This window comes from Cryptotermes secundus, unplaced genomic scaffold (assembly GCF_002891405.2).
Source record: "Cryptotermes secundus unplaced genomic scaffold, Csec_1.0 scaffold433, whole genome shotgun sequence".
Taxonomy (NCBI): Eukaryota; Metazoa; Arthropoda; class Insecta; order Blattodea; family Kalotermitidae; genus Cryptotermes; species Cryptotermes secundus.
The window spans coordinates 204188-222562 of NW_019734356.1; the positions used below are offsets into that span (position 1 = coordinate 204188).

Genomic DNA, 18375 nt, shown 5'->3' on the forward strand with positions numbered 1-18375 from the left:
AACAAAGTTAAACCATGGCCTCAAGCCTAGTTTTGTTTGAATTTCACGTTGTATTTCAGAATTACATACTTTACCAATTTCAAAACGATTTTATAATGACTAGACGTTCGCTTTGAAACAGGAGCCGGTTATAATGATGTCGTAAGTATAGCCTGAGCATTAGGAGCCTTCGATTGTTGAATACGAACTGCACCTTGAAGGAATTCATATTTTTTGATAAAGATATTCTAGTAACCAAATCTTGACGATATAACAACCCAATCTGGCACGGAAAAAACGCCTCTAGTTTGCAGAAGACCGAGACATTACGATATAAATGTTACATCTGGTGTGGAAAAAATTCCACTACGAACGTTGAGATTAAATCTAAATTTCTATGCATCAGTTCTGATTTTGAAAGTTTAAGACTGTGAATGTAGCGAGCGACCATTTTAACTGAAGAGCGCTTAGCTGTGATCATGAACCATTTCCCGCTGTGTTGAAGCTGTTTGCTTCTCGTGCGGTATGGTACCCCGCTACCCTACTTGTGGCTGCTTCTGAGATCAGTGAAAGTCCAATAGACCACAACAACGCTGTGTATTATAGTATTCATATGGAAGCATGTGAATCTTCAGCATCCTTACACACACATCCAAGGGAAAATACACTCGAAGCCCCACTCAGACGAGCCAGCTCCCCACTTCCTCCATTTCTTTCTCTCTCCTAAGCCTTGTTGCAGTCACTTAGTGAAATTATTCCCACCACAATCACATAATCCCTGACGTCACACTCTGTAACCGACAGAATCTTAAGACAGTTTCAGGACCCAGATCTCTCCCCTCACTACATCAAAGAGCCAATCAGAAACCGATTGTAAGGAGGTGGATGGCTTATCATATTTCACGATTTATTTCTCACCCCCTCCCTCTCACTTGTAGAGCATCCTTGAAGAAGCTCTGGATTTTAAATCTCGTGAAGGCGCCTTGGTTAGTATAAATACCAGGTGAGGGCAGATGGTAACATCAGTCTAGTGGTTGCCTTCGAGAGATGGAGTGGAGCTTCACGTCCAGGCGAGGTAAGGACATCAGTACATGTGAAGCATGTGCACAGGAGAGGCACAGAAATTCTATATATGAATGTTACAAGAAGCTTGACATATAACGTAAGTTCTTCCATTCAGGTTTTGCAAACACTCATCATGCTAAAGCTCATTTGGTACTCATCTTCTCATGCTTTCAAGAATTAGAATTTCGATTCCTAACTAATTCTGAAAGTGTGAATCATTTAGATGTTTGTTATGGTCCCCGGGTCAGGGAAGTGGCCCATCTCAGTGCCACCATCTATGTCGGATAGCACAAAAGAAAACACGAGAGAGATTCGAAACGTGGACCCAGTATTCTAGGCCTCAAACGCCGTCGTGACTTACTGAACCTCACCGTCAAAATCCAGTTCCCTACATATGTAACTGTATTGTTGCAAGTGCGGTCGAACTGGAAGCAGCAATCGCCGTGCATTCAGAAATGATTGTCCCATTTCCTCCTCTACAAACACTCTACATTTGTAAAGTTGGAATTTATACCTTGCTAGTAAGTCTCGCTTTTTGCTGTTTAGGCATTTATTGTACTATAAGCAGTAAGGACCCATGCAGCCTCCTACTCTATGAAAATGGAGGTTTTTTCTTCGAGAGTAAAACCTGGAGAAAAGTGAATATACGCTAACAAATTTAATCATAAGTATCGGTGTAAAATTTGAGCATACCCTTTTAGTTACTTCTCTGATAAAAATAGACACCGACATAGAATTCGGAGTAATATTTCGTAAACTAAATTAACAGTAAATTATGGGATACGCTTTGTATACTTCAGAGAGAGGCACACGCAAGTATACTTCACGATAACTTGTTTGTGTGCAAACATGTATGTTGTTAAGTTTGCTGCAATACTGTTATTTATATTAAGTACTTCGGGTTCGTCGCTCGCTCGAACTCTGGGATCGTGGGTTCGAATCAGAGTCAAATGCATGGATATTTGTGTGTGCTTTTATTCTGTGTTGTGTTGTCCTGTGTGTAAGTGGCGGCCTTGTGACAGGCTCATCACTCCTCCAAGTAATCTTACTGTTTACATAAAAATTATTACGAAACTGAAGAAGTGGCCATGGCCCAAAAAAGGGCTGTAGAGCTATTGATGAATGGATGTAGGAATGAATGGATAAACGAATGAATGAATGAAATTGGGATTCTAATAGGCAAGGCGTATGTAGGCGGAAACATATTCCTTTACGTTTCCAAAGCCGCACATGAAGTGGCTTTCTGCTGGTGCCTCCCACGTCTGATGGGGCCACAAATTGTGTCCATCTGTCTGGAAAATATTTCGGTAATCAGCGTCATTCACACTTTTCCAAAATCTCGCCATTTCGTGCATCATAACTCTCACAGACGTGCTGAAATCTGAATCATAACTGAACGGATATAAATATTTCGCGTGACTAGCGAGCTAGTTGTGTACATGTCCAATCCTGCATTAAATTCAAGTAGAAAGATATGATGTATATTTTGTGAATTTTTGCTGCACTTGTAGCAATTTCGCCAACTTAACTAAGAGTTATTCTGAGAAAAAAGAAATAACTTTTACTGAGAAACTTATGCGAAATCGGGCACCAACCCCACCTGGAATAAGTCAGCCATCGACACCAAAACTTTGACATAATATCCCTATTTATTAAACTATTTATTTTCTCTAAAAGTATAGTAAGTGGGATTTTGTTGGATGTAAAAATTGGTCACTATTTCATTGCAAATTCATGAACGGAATGAAAAGATATATTCTGTTTGTACATCAAAACCTGACGATTTAACATAAATGTCACTTCTGAGGGATCAGTACAACTAAGCAGCGTCTCTGAGCACGTACCCAAAACAATCTCGTGGCTACAAAATTGCATGACGACACTGCGGAAATGGTTAAATAAAGACACATTCTTTACCACAGAGGCGTCTCTCCTTATGACGTCAGTAACAAAAGGCTACAAGCTTTTAACTCCGCTTTCGCCACTTTTCATTGGGCTTTTGTTGACTTTGTGATCTAACTCCTCTTAATATACAGAATCCATCTGTCGGTAAAGAAGAGTTAATTAATTAAGCTATCGATTAAATGCTTATTTACATTGCCAATCCTAGTGGCTGCACGATGGAGGAAACAAATAGGAAATTAACCTTGAAGCTCCACGAAATAGAATACTTGAAAATCTGTTAACTGCACATTTATGAAAAAAATTTCGGCCCTCATTGGAACCGGAAGATCCGTTACCGCATTGACAAAGCTTACAATAGCAGTACTACCCATCAGTTAGCCTCTGTTCTCTGATTATATATCCCTTCAGATTTCCGCCAAAATTTACTGTAAATCCCCACCCCCCCACCACCACCACCACCGCCACGTTCCCGTCCACCTCATCCTCCTTGAGTTGATCATCGAGGTGATAGCGATGATTACAATTAGGAAGCGCTTCATTGCGTTATTTCCATGTGACATAAGGTGCGCGAGGTCACAGGTTAAGTGGACTTTTGTTCTGCGGGTTGGAATCCCGCTTAAGCCATGGATGTTTGTATAAGCTTTCCGTCATTGTCAATCATCCTGCTTGGTGCCAAAACCCCTTGCCCCACTTTGAATGGTCTGTCGCCGATCCTCTCCTCTTGAAAAGAAAACAGTGCTAGGAATTAATTAAATTATTCCCAGAAGTAGGTCAACCCGCAGAGAGAAATGAAAATCGGTCTCAGGAAATGACTGCAGGAAATTAAAACGCTCCATTAATTCTTGTGTTTCAGAGGCTGCACCAACAAACATGAAGACGTGTTCGATGCTTATTGGTAAGTGGCCGGGTTTAGTAATTATATTATGTACCAACGTTCAGAGATTAGCCTAGCGGCCTGCTCTATATATAAAAAAAATATATATATATACACATACACAAATTACTTGCATAAAATTATTTCAAACACTTCAAAACAAATACCTGAGAATTATCGCAAATCAACTGCATAGCTTTACGAGTACTACATCTGATATCAAGTATCTGAACTATTTCGACTTTGCTGCAGTGATGTTTCACAGCCGATGAAATAGATAATACCTTTGTATTAGGAGGTTTCTATCTATCTGTCTATCTATCTATCTATCTATCTATCTACTTATCTATCTATCTATCTATTTAGCAAGGTCGCTACTTGCACACCGAATAAAGGCATCCTCGAGTGGGATTCGAACCAACGATCCCAGTCTTCGAACTTGCGAAGATGGTTCCTGCCTTAGACAGAGCGGCCACTCTGATCGGCAGTGGGAGGTTTCACAGGCGTCAAGTCATGCTTATGGTTACAGTAAATTTAAAACAATGCTGGTAACAATAGCTGTATGTGAATAATAAAAATAAGTGGAAAAGGAGTGACTACATATTTTTTCCTCTACGTTCAACAGCCGACAAAATAGCTAATGCGGCCCGTACAGTAGGACGTCTCAGAGACGTCAAATTATGCTGTGCGTTACATGAACTTCCAAACAATGGAATTACCGGTAGCTTTATGTGGACAATAAAAAGAAAGCATGCGATAAGAATGCGGACGAGGTAACTAAACTTCTTACAGGAATGGCTGGGTGTAGCAGGGATAAAGAATGAGATATATTTGATTAGTTTAATGGATTGCTGTCGCATGTCCAAACCTAGTAGCGTTGCCCTGATTACAGACCTACGAACACATGATCACACGAAATATGAAAAGATGCAGGAACATACAGCCAAACCAGTTGATCATTTGAGGCAAGAAGCGACAGAAACCAATTCTTCCTCAAGTACTGATATTAGAATTTACAGTAAACCCTCGCTAATCCCGATTAATTTGGGGAAATGTCGTCCGGATTAAGCGATAATCGGGATTTATGGCGCAAATGATTACCCTAAATGAAAAAAAAAGTTAGAAAAAATAAATGGAAACTTTAATCATATGAATAGGAACACTGAAAATAATAAAAAATCACTACAGAGCCTTTACTTAAGATCTATAAAAAAGACAATAAACTTAAATGCACGACCTCTTTCATCCATCTTACACCAACCTTGGATACAATCTTGCTAGATTACAGTCTCTCCAGCTGCCGTCAGCGAAGTCTGAAATTCCTATTGTTCTAATCCCTGTTGCTCCTAAAGCCCATGTGTCTTTTAAAGTACTCGACTGTGAACAGAAATTTTTATTTTTCATATTTCGATCCGGATTAAGTCTAACTTCGTTAATGAGGATTTACTGTAGTTATAAATTCTAGAATCCGCTCTGAATTAAATAAACTGGCTTTATATTAACCCTTTTTTGTCAAGCAAACGTTTAAAAGCGCACATCCATCACATACACGAACAAATGCGGATTCAAGTAGTAGGGAGTCAACTTCATTTCCGTTATGTGTATCATGATCCAACACAACACTCCCACTCGGCAAGTGCAGTGAACCTCTTCTTGAAAAGTACTATCTTCCGGGATATAACGTCTTGCAGTATATACAAAGTCAACCAAAGTTTCGGAGGAAAATATCGTTTGCGTTTTCAGGGTCTGGTCAGCCGAGCAAGATACCAGCGTGAATGCAGGCGGCTGCTTTAATGTTATCCTCCGACCAAACAAAGTTGACCCAAGTAATAAAGCACCAGATTTCTACTTAGAAGATGCCTGTTTCGAAACTAAATCAGGATTCCTACTACACTAAATTGATCATGATTCATTCTCAGTCCCAGTAAGAAAATTCTTGGATATTAATACTATCTCTAACAGGACAAAATTACTTCCTTCCTCATCAAATCAAATTTATAATCCGCTAATTGGCCTACCATTCGTCTTTATATAGTCTTTGCTATTGACAGGAGGTAATGTAAAGTTGTCCGTATAATTAACTAATTAAGCACTACGCCATGAAGGAGTATGAGGAAATGGATGTATAGACCCATATTTTCTTGACTTCGGCACTAGTTGGAGGTGAGTGGTCAGTTTCACGCCGCGGTCGCTTTACCCCCGAAGAAGGAACCCATGGAACCCATTCAACAGGAGGCTGAGTGAGCCCAGAGTATGTCTGACCGGCGTGGAGAAAATACAATTCTTAACCCTCCTGGGGCTCGAACTCCGGCCCCTCCATTTTTCAGCCCGTAGCCAGTCGCTATACCGACTGTGGTATTTCAGTCGTTAAATAAATCATAAGAAAATAATAATCTCCAAACTAAAGTCAGGGGCACGCGGTAGCGTAGTTGGTTGAGGCACTATGCTACAAGCCGGAAGGTCGCGGGTTCAAGTCCCGATGAAGTCAATGTATTTTTTTCAATTGACCTAATCCTTCCGGCCGCACTATGGCCCTGGGGTCGACTCAGCCTCTAACAGAAACGAGTAGCAGGAATTAATTAAATCATTTTCCTGGGGAGTAAAGCGCGGCCGACGCGTAACTCTGACAACTTTGCCGCCATCTATGAGCCGATTGTCTAGATAATATGTGACCCTCAAAGTCTATGGGCCTTCACGACCTGGTACAGGGATAGCTTTACTTTTTTTTACCTTTACTATTGAATTTACTAGATTCAAGTAGCCGAAGTTGTCCCTTCTATTCAGGTTTTCGGACTAAATTTCTGTACATATTTTCATTTGTTCTATACGTGCTACATGTCTCGTCCCTCTCGAATTCTTCATTCACTATTCCTCTCTTTCCGCTTGCTCTCAATTTGGAGCGCATAGAGCATCCATCAAACGCTTTGTTTCACTTCAGTTGCTTAATCTTATATGCAGTCGGTAGGACTCCTTGGATGGGGAATCGGCCCGACGCAAGGCCGCTACCTACACAAACAGAATAAACTCAGACATACATCCAAGTCTCGAGTGGGATTCCAACACAAGATCCCAGCGTTCGAGCGGGCGAAGGGATTTCATGCATTAGAACGCGAGGCCATTGTGATCGGCAAATTCTTCATTAAATTTATGTTAACATGTTTCTTTAAACAGCCGCATATGTAAAGTCGTGAGCCAGTGCCTGCTTACAAACAGCCTTATTTAACCTGTCGCTTTATCCTGAAATGGAATATAAAGCCGACGGGTGGCCAGCCACAAAAACGTTCCAGTTCCCACATGTTGCTTTGTCATATCGCATTCTGCAGATTATCAGCTGACACGTGAGAGATGTGACGAAACAAAGTTCCTCGTTGCAGCAGAGATTGGCAAAAGATACTCGTAACTAAACCCTTTTCAGGTTTTCTAAATGACCGTGCGAAAATAGGAAAACAAAAGAAAGACGATAAAGAACGAAATATGATGTAACATCTCTCCATGAGAGTGAAAGTTCTTCCAACAGCTCCTCTTTTGGCAGTCCCTAATTAATTAAATGTTTTGCTTACTTTGGGGAATTCACATTTCTAGATATTCACACGCAGACCTTATATCTCCTTCCTTGCTTCATTTGTAGGAATGTAAGGTCGCAATATGGCAGCCATACTGTGAAGCAACTAAACAGTCACAGGAAGTCTTCACGCCTGGGCATACCACTTAGAAGAGAATCATTTCTGGTTTGCGTTAAGGATGTAAAGAAAGCTAAATTTGTCCCTATGCTTAACTAATTGAGCACTGCGCCATGAAGGCGTATGGGGAGTGGATATATAGATCCATATTTTCTTGACCTCTGCACTAGCTGGAGGTGAGTGGGGAGCTTCTCGCCACGACCTCCTTACACCTGGGGAAAGGTGCCCCGTTACCCATTGGATAGGTGGTTGGGTGGACCCCAGACCCGGTCTGGACGACGTGGAGGAGAGAAGAGTCCTGACCCTACCGACCCCTCAGTCGTCTAGCCCGTAGCTCGTCTCTATACCGACTGAGCTATCCCGATATGTTTGGTTCGAAATGTGGTCGAGTCACTGCCATCCTAATGCGAATCATCATGGCTTTACTTGCAAGCGAATTCCAGTGTATTACGTACAAGCAGTGCATGATACATTACTCCAGTCGTACAAGTTGCGGAGCGTAGGACCATGTCTGAGAATCCTGATAGTTCTCTAGTGCAAAGCCTCGTAAGTGCAGATATCTTAAAAATTTCACGCGGTACTGTAGTTGGTTGAGGCACTATGCTACAAGCCGGAAGATCGCGGGTTCAAGTCCCGATGAGGTCATTGAATTTTTTTTCAAATTACCTAATCCTTCCAGCCGCACTATGGCCCTGGAGTCGACTTAGCCTCTAGCAGAAATTAGTACCAAGAGCATTCTTCGGGGTAAAGGGCGGCCGCAGTGTAGGACTGACAACCTTGCCGCCATCTATAATCCGATTGTCTAGAAAATGTGGGAACCTCAACATCCCACAACCCTATGGGCCTCCACGGCTGTCACAAGGATACCTTTACTTACTTTACTTACTTAATGTTTTGTCTTAACTCTCGCAGATGGTATGTGCTATGCTTGGCTTGTATAACCTTGGTGCTGGTACAAGTTTCCGGAGAGAGGGGAAACGTTTAGCAGCGCCAAGACAGGGACTAGCTCTATATATTGAACCCAACTGAGTAGGTTTTACCTGAAGACGGAGACAGAATCAGGTCTCCGAAATATTGTGTTTTGAAATAGAAACAGGAAGCTGTCTCAGTTATTCTGAGAATCTTGTTGCACTGTGTAACCTCTGAATTCGAGAGGAGGATATTGGGTTACAAGTTGACTCCAAATCTCCGGCGCGTGGTCCTGTTGATGGAGACAGAGATCATCTCCGAATTGTCGGATTATTGTCGCATGTATACGTGACCATTTCCCTAGCAAGGACATAGATATTTGTCTCGAATTCTGTTTCTTTTGCCATTTTCTGGAAGAACGCGACTTCGAATATCGGCTCTAGTATCAGCTACTCTAGCTCAGCTTTCTTGTTATTAAGCTGAGTTCATCTGGACAAATGCTTGGATAACAATTCGGCTTAGGAGGTGACTGCTTCATTCAAATATTTTGCAATTCGACATTTTACTCAGTCTCTCGTGTGGCTGTACATAATCTGTGCAGCTTGGAAACCTTAGATAATAAACCAATAAACAAAACTCTTTATTAGTTTTTAATTTTACGTATACTATTGATCATGTTTACTGATAAGTAGTAATTATTAACACCTTAGTATTCAAAATCAGAAACTATTTATCATGCTTTTTGTTAAGAAATAACTGTTCATGTTTATGGATAATCAGTAAATAGTTAGCATGTTTCTTGATAAGAAATATATTTTCACGTTATAGAGTGACTATAGACGGGTTTTGGATTGATGACAGGAATTACTGGACTCCTTGATACACGACGTGGCTAGACTTTACAGTTCCCTATTACACACATACACTAGTGTTCACTGCCGATGCCGGGAAGCGATCAATCCAATAAAAGTGATATTTTGGAAAGAAGAACCTCTCGTGGGGTTTGAATTGAGTCTGACAGCACAGCTACATCTGTATATAAGCCTTTTCATCGGTTTAACGACTCTAGCGCCGCACTGAAATGCCAACTGCATTAAGTACTATGATTTTGAGCTGCCTATGAACTCTAGGAGCCATTTTGTTTCATGTAGTATCATTTGGTAAAGACAGTTGTTTTGCCTTTTTTTTTCTGACAAAGATGCGCTGAGCTCTACGATGATCTGTTACATTACAATGGCTACTTTTAACGTGTCATTGTTAGTCGAAATGGGAGCGTATTCTGAGAGGCCTGCTCACTGGATTTCCTGCTGCGGCAGTTGCTGCCGCGCAGGTTGCCGCGCTCGTTCGCCATAAGCGTGATGGGCCCGTAACTCCAACAGTCAAAGACAAAGTTAGTCAGAGTTACTCTGCGACTGGCGGTTTACCGCTCATCAGTTCGTCTTTGCGCAAAGCCCCTTGAGTCCCACGACCGAAGGATTTCTTTTCAACTGAAACCTTGCGGTCATAGATCTTGTGTAACATCCTGCCCGACGAAAAGATGGGTTTGTCTCTTATGAATATGCTTGGCCCTTTGTCAAGTGTACGTACGGCACATATAACATGTTATTGAAAATTCTTCATTTTGTACTATATGAAAATCCTCTGCGAGTAGATGCTTTGCAGGGCAGATCATGCCTATCTTACGTATCTTATGCTACAACGGCAGCTTAGTCACTTGAACGATCGTAAGCTTGACTGCCGACAAGTTGAAGCCTCTTTTATCTTCTACATCTGGCTTCGCCTTGCCCTATACTGAGAACATGTTCATTCTTATGAATTTGTGCGACTTCTGTTTTTTCCTGCACAATTTTGTTATATAATTTTATACACACGGAAAGTTGCAAGTCTTGTGCAAATCGCGGATCTGTGTGCACGTTGGAAAATCTCTGATAGTGCGAAGAACCTTGTTTTATAGGCGTTACAATTTTAAGACAATTTCTCTGGCTGGGCAAGCATAAGATATTAGTGATCGGATCAGTGCCTTATGGAGGGTTAATTTAATGCTGATGCTTAAACACTCACTTTCCAGTAGAGTGTAGATCCTAATAAATGCTCTGAAGGCCTTGGCTACCATCATTTCTGTGTGAAATCTCCATGCAATCCTCTTACCGAAGATTACTCTGAGATATTTTACATCTTCAAAGAAGACCACTGGTACATCTGAAACATTTATTTAATCACTGCATTCAGCTGTCCCATTTTCAAAATTGTTCGACGGAAACAAAAGTTATAACGTTACGGAACCAGGTAAGAACCCGAAAGTCCTTAAAATTTATGCCCGATTAGCCCCTTGTCTACAACAGATAATTTATTCGAGAAAGTTGTTCTGAAAATAGTCTAAAAGCACATGGAAGTTATGTGTCTGCTTAATCAAAGCCAGTTTGGTTTCAATGTCCGTCACTGTTCCACACTTCAATGTATGAGGCTTAAGGATCACTTCACATTAAATTTTAACAACAATATGTATACGGCTGGGATATTCTTGGATATTTGATACAAAGTTGCACTTTGGCTTACAATAAAAATTATCTAATTTAAAATTTTCGATGAGTATAATTTAACTTATGTGCTCTTTCTCGGGGAAAATTCAGAGTGTTTGTCAGAGTAAAATGTACATGCCCCTAATAGTGCTATGACGCTCATGAAAACTAAACTGGCTTGCATTAAGCAGACCTGTTTCTTAAATGCTGAGGAGAGCCATCTTGATATAAAAACTGCCATTTCAATTTAAAATTCAATATTATCGATATTGGTTTGAGGGAACTCATGATAATTTAACTCATCATGATAATGTAAGTGCTCATTTAATTTGTCGCTACAAGAGAAAGTCATAACATTGAGCGGGTTAAATTCTTCAGTAGAAGTTGTGGATAAATATTCCTGTTATTCGGAGCTATAAACAACGTCATGAGAATCATTACCATTCCGATGGCAGATGCCTCATAATCAGGAAAATGTATCATACTGCCATTAACAGTTTGTTTCTGAATTAATGTAACAAGCGCTGTACACCATCACAATTGCACCAAGCAAAAGACAGCTCTTTGTCTGAGTCACTATCGCCACAACAAACGAAAACACAGAGACTATATTAAATCATGCATTCAATTAATTAAAAAGCTTCAAAGTATTTACATCATATTCTGTACATTTCAGACTGTGTTATATCTTGTAGAGGAACAACATATACGGGGAGACAGTAAGCGTGAACTGACAACTAACAATTCAAAATTGAAATGCGTCGTGTAACAAACATTTGTGATGGCAGTACAACTGCTCCGAGAACACCATTGGCTGACACTATGGAAACTTATGATGCTTGTTGTAGTCTAAACAGTAACCACATGCTTGTCTTTCTCTTTGTTTCAGTACTTCTGGCACTCAGCCGGACAACTCTGGTAAGTTCTGATCTCGCATTCTGCCTACTCCAACGACCCAGCAGTTTCTGCAGCATAGAAAATTAATTGTCAGTAAATTCTCTCTTCAACAGACCCAGGAAGGATACACATACGAACGGCCTAAAAACCCTTTAGTGCCTGGAGGTCCAAGCACACCGCAGGCTGGGGCCGGTGGTCCTTCAACTGGACCCTCTGGCGGTAGACCTACTCTCCCATCTGGTCCTTCTAGCGGCGGACAAGAGGGAGGCTATCCGTCAGGACTTCCCGGTGGACCTCAAGGTAGTTACCCATCTGGTGGACCCTCTAACGGACGACCCGGTGGCTTTCCCTCTGGGCCCCCTGGTGGTGGTCCCCAGGCGGATTACCCTTCTGGTGGACCTTCAGCTGGACCGCAAGGTGGTTACCCATCTGGTGGACCCTCTACCGCCGGACGACCCGGTGGCTTTCCTTCTGGGCCCCCTGGTGGTGTCCCCCAAGGAGGTTACCCTTCTGGTGGACCTTCACCTGGACCTCAAGGTGGTTACCCATCTGGTGGACCCTCTACCGCCGGACGACCCGGTGGCTTTCCTTCTGGGCCCCCTGGTGGTGTCCCCCAAGGAGGTTACCCTTCTGGTGGACCTTCACCTGGACCTCAAGGTGGTTACCCATCTGGTGGACCCTCTACCGCCGGACGACCCGGTGGCTTTCCTTCTGGGCCCCTTGGTGGTGGCCCCCAGGGAGGTTTCCCTTCTGGTGGACCTTCAGCTGGACAACAAGGTGGTTACCCATCTGGTGGACCCTCTACCGGACGACCCGGAGGCTTCCCCTCTGGGCCCCCTGGTGGTGGCCCCCAGGGAAGTTACCCTTCTGGTGGACCTTCAACTGGACCTCAAAGTGGTTATCCATCTGGTGGACCCTCTACCGGACGACCCGGTGGCTTCCCCTCTGGGCCCCCTGGTGGTAGCCCCCAGGGAGGTTACCCTTCTGGTGGACCTTCAACTGGACCTCAAAGTGGTTATCCATCTGGTGGACCCTCTACCGGACGACCCGGTGGCTTCCCCTCTGGGCCCCCTGGTGGTGGCCCCCAGGCAAATTACCCTTCTGGTGGACCGTCACCTGGACCTCAAGGTGGCTACCCAACTGGTGGACCCTCTACCGGACGACCCGGTGGCTTCCCCTCTGGGCCCACTGGTGGTGGCCCCCAAGGAGGTTACCCTTCTGGTGGACCTCCAGCTGGACCGCAAGGTGGTTACCCATCTGAAGGTCCCTCTACTGGAAGACCCGGTGGCTTCCCTTCTGGACCCGCTGGTGGTGGCCCCCAAGGAAGTTACCCTTCTGGTGGACCTTCAGCTGGATCTCAAAGTGGCTATCCATCTGGTGGGCCGTCTATCGGAAGACCCGTTGGAGTCCCCTATGGCCCTCCTGATCGTGGCCCTGCAATTAGACCTCAAACTGGTTACCCATCTACTGGACCCTCTACAGTACGACCCGGAGGTTTCCCGTCTGGACCTTCCGGAGGTACACCTCAAGCAGGTTATCCATCCGGTGGACCTTCTGTTGGACCTGAAGGAGGTTACCCCCCTGGTGGTTCTTCTACCGGACGTCCTGGTGGCTTTCCTTCTGGTCCTTTTGGTGGTGGATCTCAAACAGATTTCACACCTGGGGGACCGTCTGCAGGTATACCTTCTGGAGTTTCTGGAGGATATCCTTCAGGACCGCCCGGCAGCGGGCCACAAACTGGTGGTCCTTCTGGCGGATTCATCCCTGGATCATTGGGTGGAACACCACCAAGTGGATTTCCTAGTGGTGGGCCACAAGGACCAGGAGCTTTCCCGAGTGGCCCCGGAGGTCGTCCAAGTAGTTTTCCAGGCGGAACGGGTGGTCTGCCTGGTGGTGAAAGTGGCACGGGCGAAGGGACATATGAGGAAGGCGATTTCTCTGCTATTCCTGGTCAGCCTGGCGCTGATTATCCAGTCTTTTCTGAGGTACCTCCAACATCTTTCCAGTGCGACCAGCAGAGATTCCCTGGTTATTATGCCGATGTGGAGACACGGTGCCAAGTTTTCCACATCTGTGCGAACAACAAGACTTACGACTTTTTGTGTCCCAATGGCACCGTCTTCCATCAGCAATATTTCGTGTGTGTGTGGTGGGATCAATTTGACTGCAATAACGCCCCTAGTCTATACGGACTGAATGAGTTCATCTACGATTATTCAATTGTTGGTGGAGCTCAAGTTCCTGGCGGTTTCCCTGGAGGTCCTGGTGGAAATTTTCCTGGAGGTTTCCCTAGCACTGGAGGTCCTAGTGGTCCTGGTGGCAGACCAGGAGGTTTCTTAAATACCGGAGGCTCAAGTGGACCTAGCGGAGCGTATCCAGGTGCAGATGAAGGAGGATCCAGTGTTTCTGGAGGCTTCACAAGTGCTGGAGGCCCCAGTGGACCAAGCGGAGCATATCCAGGTGCAGGTCAGGGAATACCCAGTAGTCCTGGAGGCTACCCAAGTAATGGAGGCCCCAGTGGACCAGGCGGAGCGTATCCAGTTGCAGGTCAGGGACTATCCAGTGGTCCTGGAGGCTACCCAAGTGCTGGAGGCCCCAGTGGATCAAGCGGAACATATCCAGGTGCAGGCCAGGGAATACCCAGTGGTCCTGGAGGCTACCCAAGTGCTGGAGGTCCCAGTGGACCAAGCGGGGGATATCCAGCTGCAGGTCAGGGAGGACCAAGTAGTCCTGGAAGCTACCCAAGTGCTGGAGGTCCGAGGGCACCCAGCGGAGGTTACCCAGGTGCAGGTCAGGGAGGACCCAGTGGTCAAGGAGGATTTCCAGGAGGTGGAGGATCCGAAGGCCCTAGTACTTCCGGAGGTCGACCTGGAAGTCTTCCAAGTGGACCCACTGGAGGTTACCCGGGTGCAGAGAGGGGAGGACCTAGTGGTCCCGGGGGACTTCAAGCCGCTGGAGGTCCTAACGAAGGTTACCCAAGCGTAGGAGGTTCAGACGGAACTAGCGGAGGTTTTCCAGGTGCAGGCCATCCTGGAGGTACGACTCTTGGATTCCAAGGTTCAGGAGCGCCATCTAGCGGAGAGTCAGCGGACACACAGCTCCCGTCAGGTGGAGGCATTCGACCTTCTCAGCCAAACAGAGAGTATCTGCCGCCTTATACAGGGTAACGACTTGATGCCTTCCGACGGAGAAGCCCTGTCATATTTTATTTCAATGTACATAAAAGTCTATGATCAGTATTCACGCCTCTTTATTTTTGTTACATACTTTTATCATGTATCGTGTCAAACTATAGCAGTGCCAACATAAAAATTTTAACCCTATGTCATAGCCTAGCTCATATGCCAGCCAACCTACGAGACCGTTCTTTAGTTTTACAGAGTTGGTAATTATATTTGCTCATAGATGGGATACACAATTAGTTCCACAGCCGTTTAAGAAAAACGTAAATATTTTCCTCTGGTTTTGAGAGAGAAATCCTGATCGTCTATGATTATAAATGTAAAATTAAATTTACTTATTATTTGTACACTATATACACAAACATTTTTCAATAAATACTACATAAGTGCATTAACACTGCATGACAACAAAATTGTTACCGATAATATGTCCAGGCTAATTAATTAGAAGTTCAGAAATCAATGCGTATGCAGTTACAAAGCCTTGCATCGTCTCGGTGCGGCATGTGCCTGTACACGCAATTTCTTATAACTTCTTTGTTTTCTACATGCCGGTCTCTTTTTCCGTCTTCACACTCTCGCATTTGAGGTTTTTTATGTGGTACTTCGTACAGTTTCACATTTGTTTTATACGTACAGATGTACTAGCTTTGTGCCTGTTGTAGTGTAAATATTTCCCTTCAAAGAGATTATTTTTATTTTCATAATAATCTGTACAAATATACAAATCCTTCCTTTACCGGAGGACAGTGTTGCCATGTGTCATGTAAATAAAGGCTGTTCTTTTTACACACAAAACAGGTTTTTTATTTCCAACTGACTCTCTGGTAACATAACCTGAAAATTCAAACCCGCGCATCACGTACCTTCGGATACTATCGAGAGCCAGTTTAATCCATTTATGATCCATCTTGTTAAATTTCTGACTCTGAGATAGTGGAAGGTTTAACACTACTGATGCAAGATCCCACCTTGAACACATTCCTGAGTAACTGTGATCCAGTTCACATCCCCATTCTCTCTTTACCTAGGATTCGTCTCACTAATTCACTGATTGTCAGTTAGCAAAACTTTAAAGTTCAACGTCGCCGATTACAATGCCCTCTTTGTACATCATCATAAATCAGTTCATTTCACCTCGTATCTTCACAGCTGTTCATCTAATATTTATTTTCCTATTATTTTACCATCTACTCGTATTTTGGTATTTTTTTCAAATCTGTGCTCATAACAAGTAAGTAGCCTCTTGTATGCAGGATTTTCGACTAAAATTTTGCGTATATGTCTCATCTGTTCATTCGTGCTGCACGACCCTCCCTTCACATTCTCCTTGATTTCATAACTCTTACAATATTATAATAACTGTTAAAGTCCTCATCATCAGCTTCCTCTAAATTCCATGGTTCTCCCTTGAGGAAAGAGTTCAGTTTCACAATTTATTGGCGTCGAATTTCTCTGTGACTGAAGATTTAGGAAAGATGTAAAATTAATCACAGCCTGTCTACTTGGAATTGCTACCTCAATATTGATCTGAAGAGCTTCGCTCTGGACAGTGGATTTCGAATCCGGAACCCCCCGAATGTGAGCATGGAACTGTAGGCAGACGCCATGACAGCGAAGTCCTTTGCAAGAAAAATTATCCATAAAATGTAAGCATTCTGGAAGTATTGGTTTAATACAACTGGAAGGGCTTATCTCCAAAATGCAGTTGTGAGATAAATTTTGTGACGTGGCATTTGCCTCCGCCGTCAGGAAATCATACCGAAACAAGCCTGAAACTTCATCTCAGGTTCCAGCGCCTACATTAGTAAAAGTGGCATTCTTACAAATCAGACTCTTTCCCAGGCAGTCCTCTTCTTTTTCTTCTTCTCCTTCTACCTCTGAATTATACCCCCCGGACTGTTCAAAAACAAAATTAACTTCTTAAATCGTGAATCCTAGAAACAACCGGTAGGGCTCCTTGGACGGTGATCGGCCCATCGCAAGGGCTCTATCTACAGAGGACAACGCCAATGCAAGAGATACAATCGGACATACGATTATGCCACTAGTGGGATCCGAAATTACGACTCCAGCGTTCGAACACAGGAAGTTCGTGCGTTCCTCAGACAGCGCGAAATCGTTGCCGTACAAATGATATTAATATGGTAACATGCAATGACACAGAGTTAATTACTAATACAAAAGCAAACATATTTTATATACTAAAGACTTTTAATTTATTTTAAATTCAATCTGTGATTTGGACGTCATAGTCATAGCGAATAGTTAATTGATATTAGAAAAATACGTAAAAGACGGTTATGAAATTTCAATTCTGAAGTAGGGTTAGTCATAGTTTACTCAAGATTGCATATACCTGGAACACAAATTGCAGATTAATACTGTAAATCAATAGCATTCTTTGGAATCAAATCATACTCTTTATGACGGCTTCCCACATGTACAGAACACAAAATCAACTATAAACGAAATAGAACTTGGCAATATACTTGATTAAGTAGAGTTGTTTTTGACAATAGTCATAATATTTGTATGAGATGGTAGAAGCCAAGGCGACAAGCTAAATTTCAAGGTTAGATCGCTCATGGTTTGGCACATGGATTACCTAGCGCCACTGCAAATCATGTTTCCCTCCTCTCTGAGTGCACACTTTGCAAAATAAATTGTAGTTGAAGGTGTAATGTCGTAAATGCCAGTCAGCCAGTCACGTCGTTCAAAGCAAAATTTCAATCTATAGTTCTCGCATCAAAGGGCATAATTCTGTGCTCAGAAACAGCTAAACTCCCAGGAAAATGGCATCCGTTGAAATCGCAGGACCATTTTTGTTCATAATAATGAAGATTGTTATTATTATGCATCTTGAAGCTTCTGAGTGTGAGTCAGAGAGGGAATGATAGGCCTAAATGAGAGGAAGGCTTTCTGTGAATAATGACTCCAAAATTACCGGCTGCAGTGGCCAGAACCTGCCTGTTAAAATGCAGAGAACTCCACTAAATTCAGGATGTGCTGCTGGGGCCGATTCTAACTTGGCGAGAGAGTCTGTAGTATTTAATGACTGCACAAGAAATGTATTTTTAAATGTGGTCATCGCTTATTAAGTAGAATATTCAGCTGCTAGCACTCTCTGTGTTTAAATGACGTAACAATGTACTTTAAATATTGCAGCATATTTTACTCAAAGCAAGAATTGTGGAGCCAGCAAAAAGACCATTGCTAGGGAACAGCACTGTAACAACACGTCACCCGGTATTTTTCTATGCGAGCCTCGCCACGTTCTAACAGCAAGAGAGATGCACGCAACAATAGAGGAAATGTTAGAAGCGGTGTTCTTATGAGGACCCCACCAAGGTCATATGGGGGTA

General features: G+C 43.3%; 1 protein-coding gene across 1 annotated transcript; it reads left to right on the plus strand.

Moving 5' to 3' along the window:
- The first annotated feature begins 1035 nt into the window (after positions 1-1035).
- Positions 1036-15762, plus strand: LOC111868848 (collagen alpha-1(I) chain). The gene is made up of 4 exons (XM_033753196.1): positions 1036-1054; positions 3803-3844; positions 11821-11849; positions 11942-15762. Exons 2-4 carry the CDS (start codon positions 3820-3822, stop codon positions 14993-14995), a joined length of 3108 nt encoding a protein of 1035 aa, XP_033609087.1. The 5' UTR covers positions 1036-1054; positions 3803-3819; the 3' UTR covers positions 14996-15762.
- The last annotated feature ends 2613 nt before the right edge of the window (positions 15763-18375 follow it).

Bases quoted from the DNA above. Each gene is read 5' to 3' on its own strand.
- LOC111868848 (XM_033753196.1), top strand. From the start codon at position 3,820: ATGAAGACGTGTTCGATGCTTATTG. The intron at 3,845-11,820 runs GTAAGTGGCCGG...TCTTTGTTTCAG, and splicing joins GACGTGTTCGATGCTTATTG to TACTTCTGGCACTCAGCCGG. The intron at 11,850-11,941 runs GTAAGTTCTGAT...TCTCTTCAACAG, and splicing joins CACTCAGCCGGACAACTCTG to ACCCAGGAAGGATACACATA.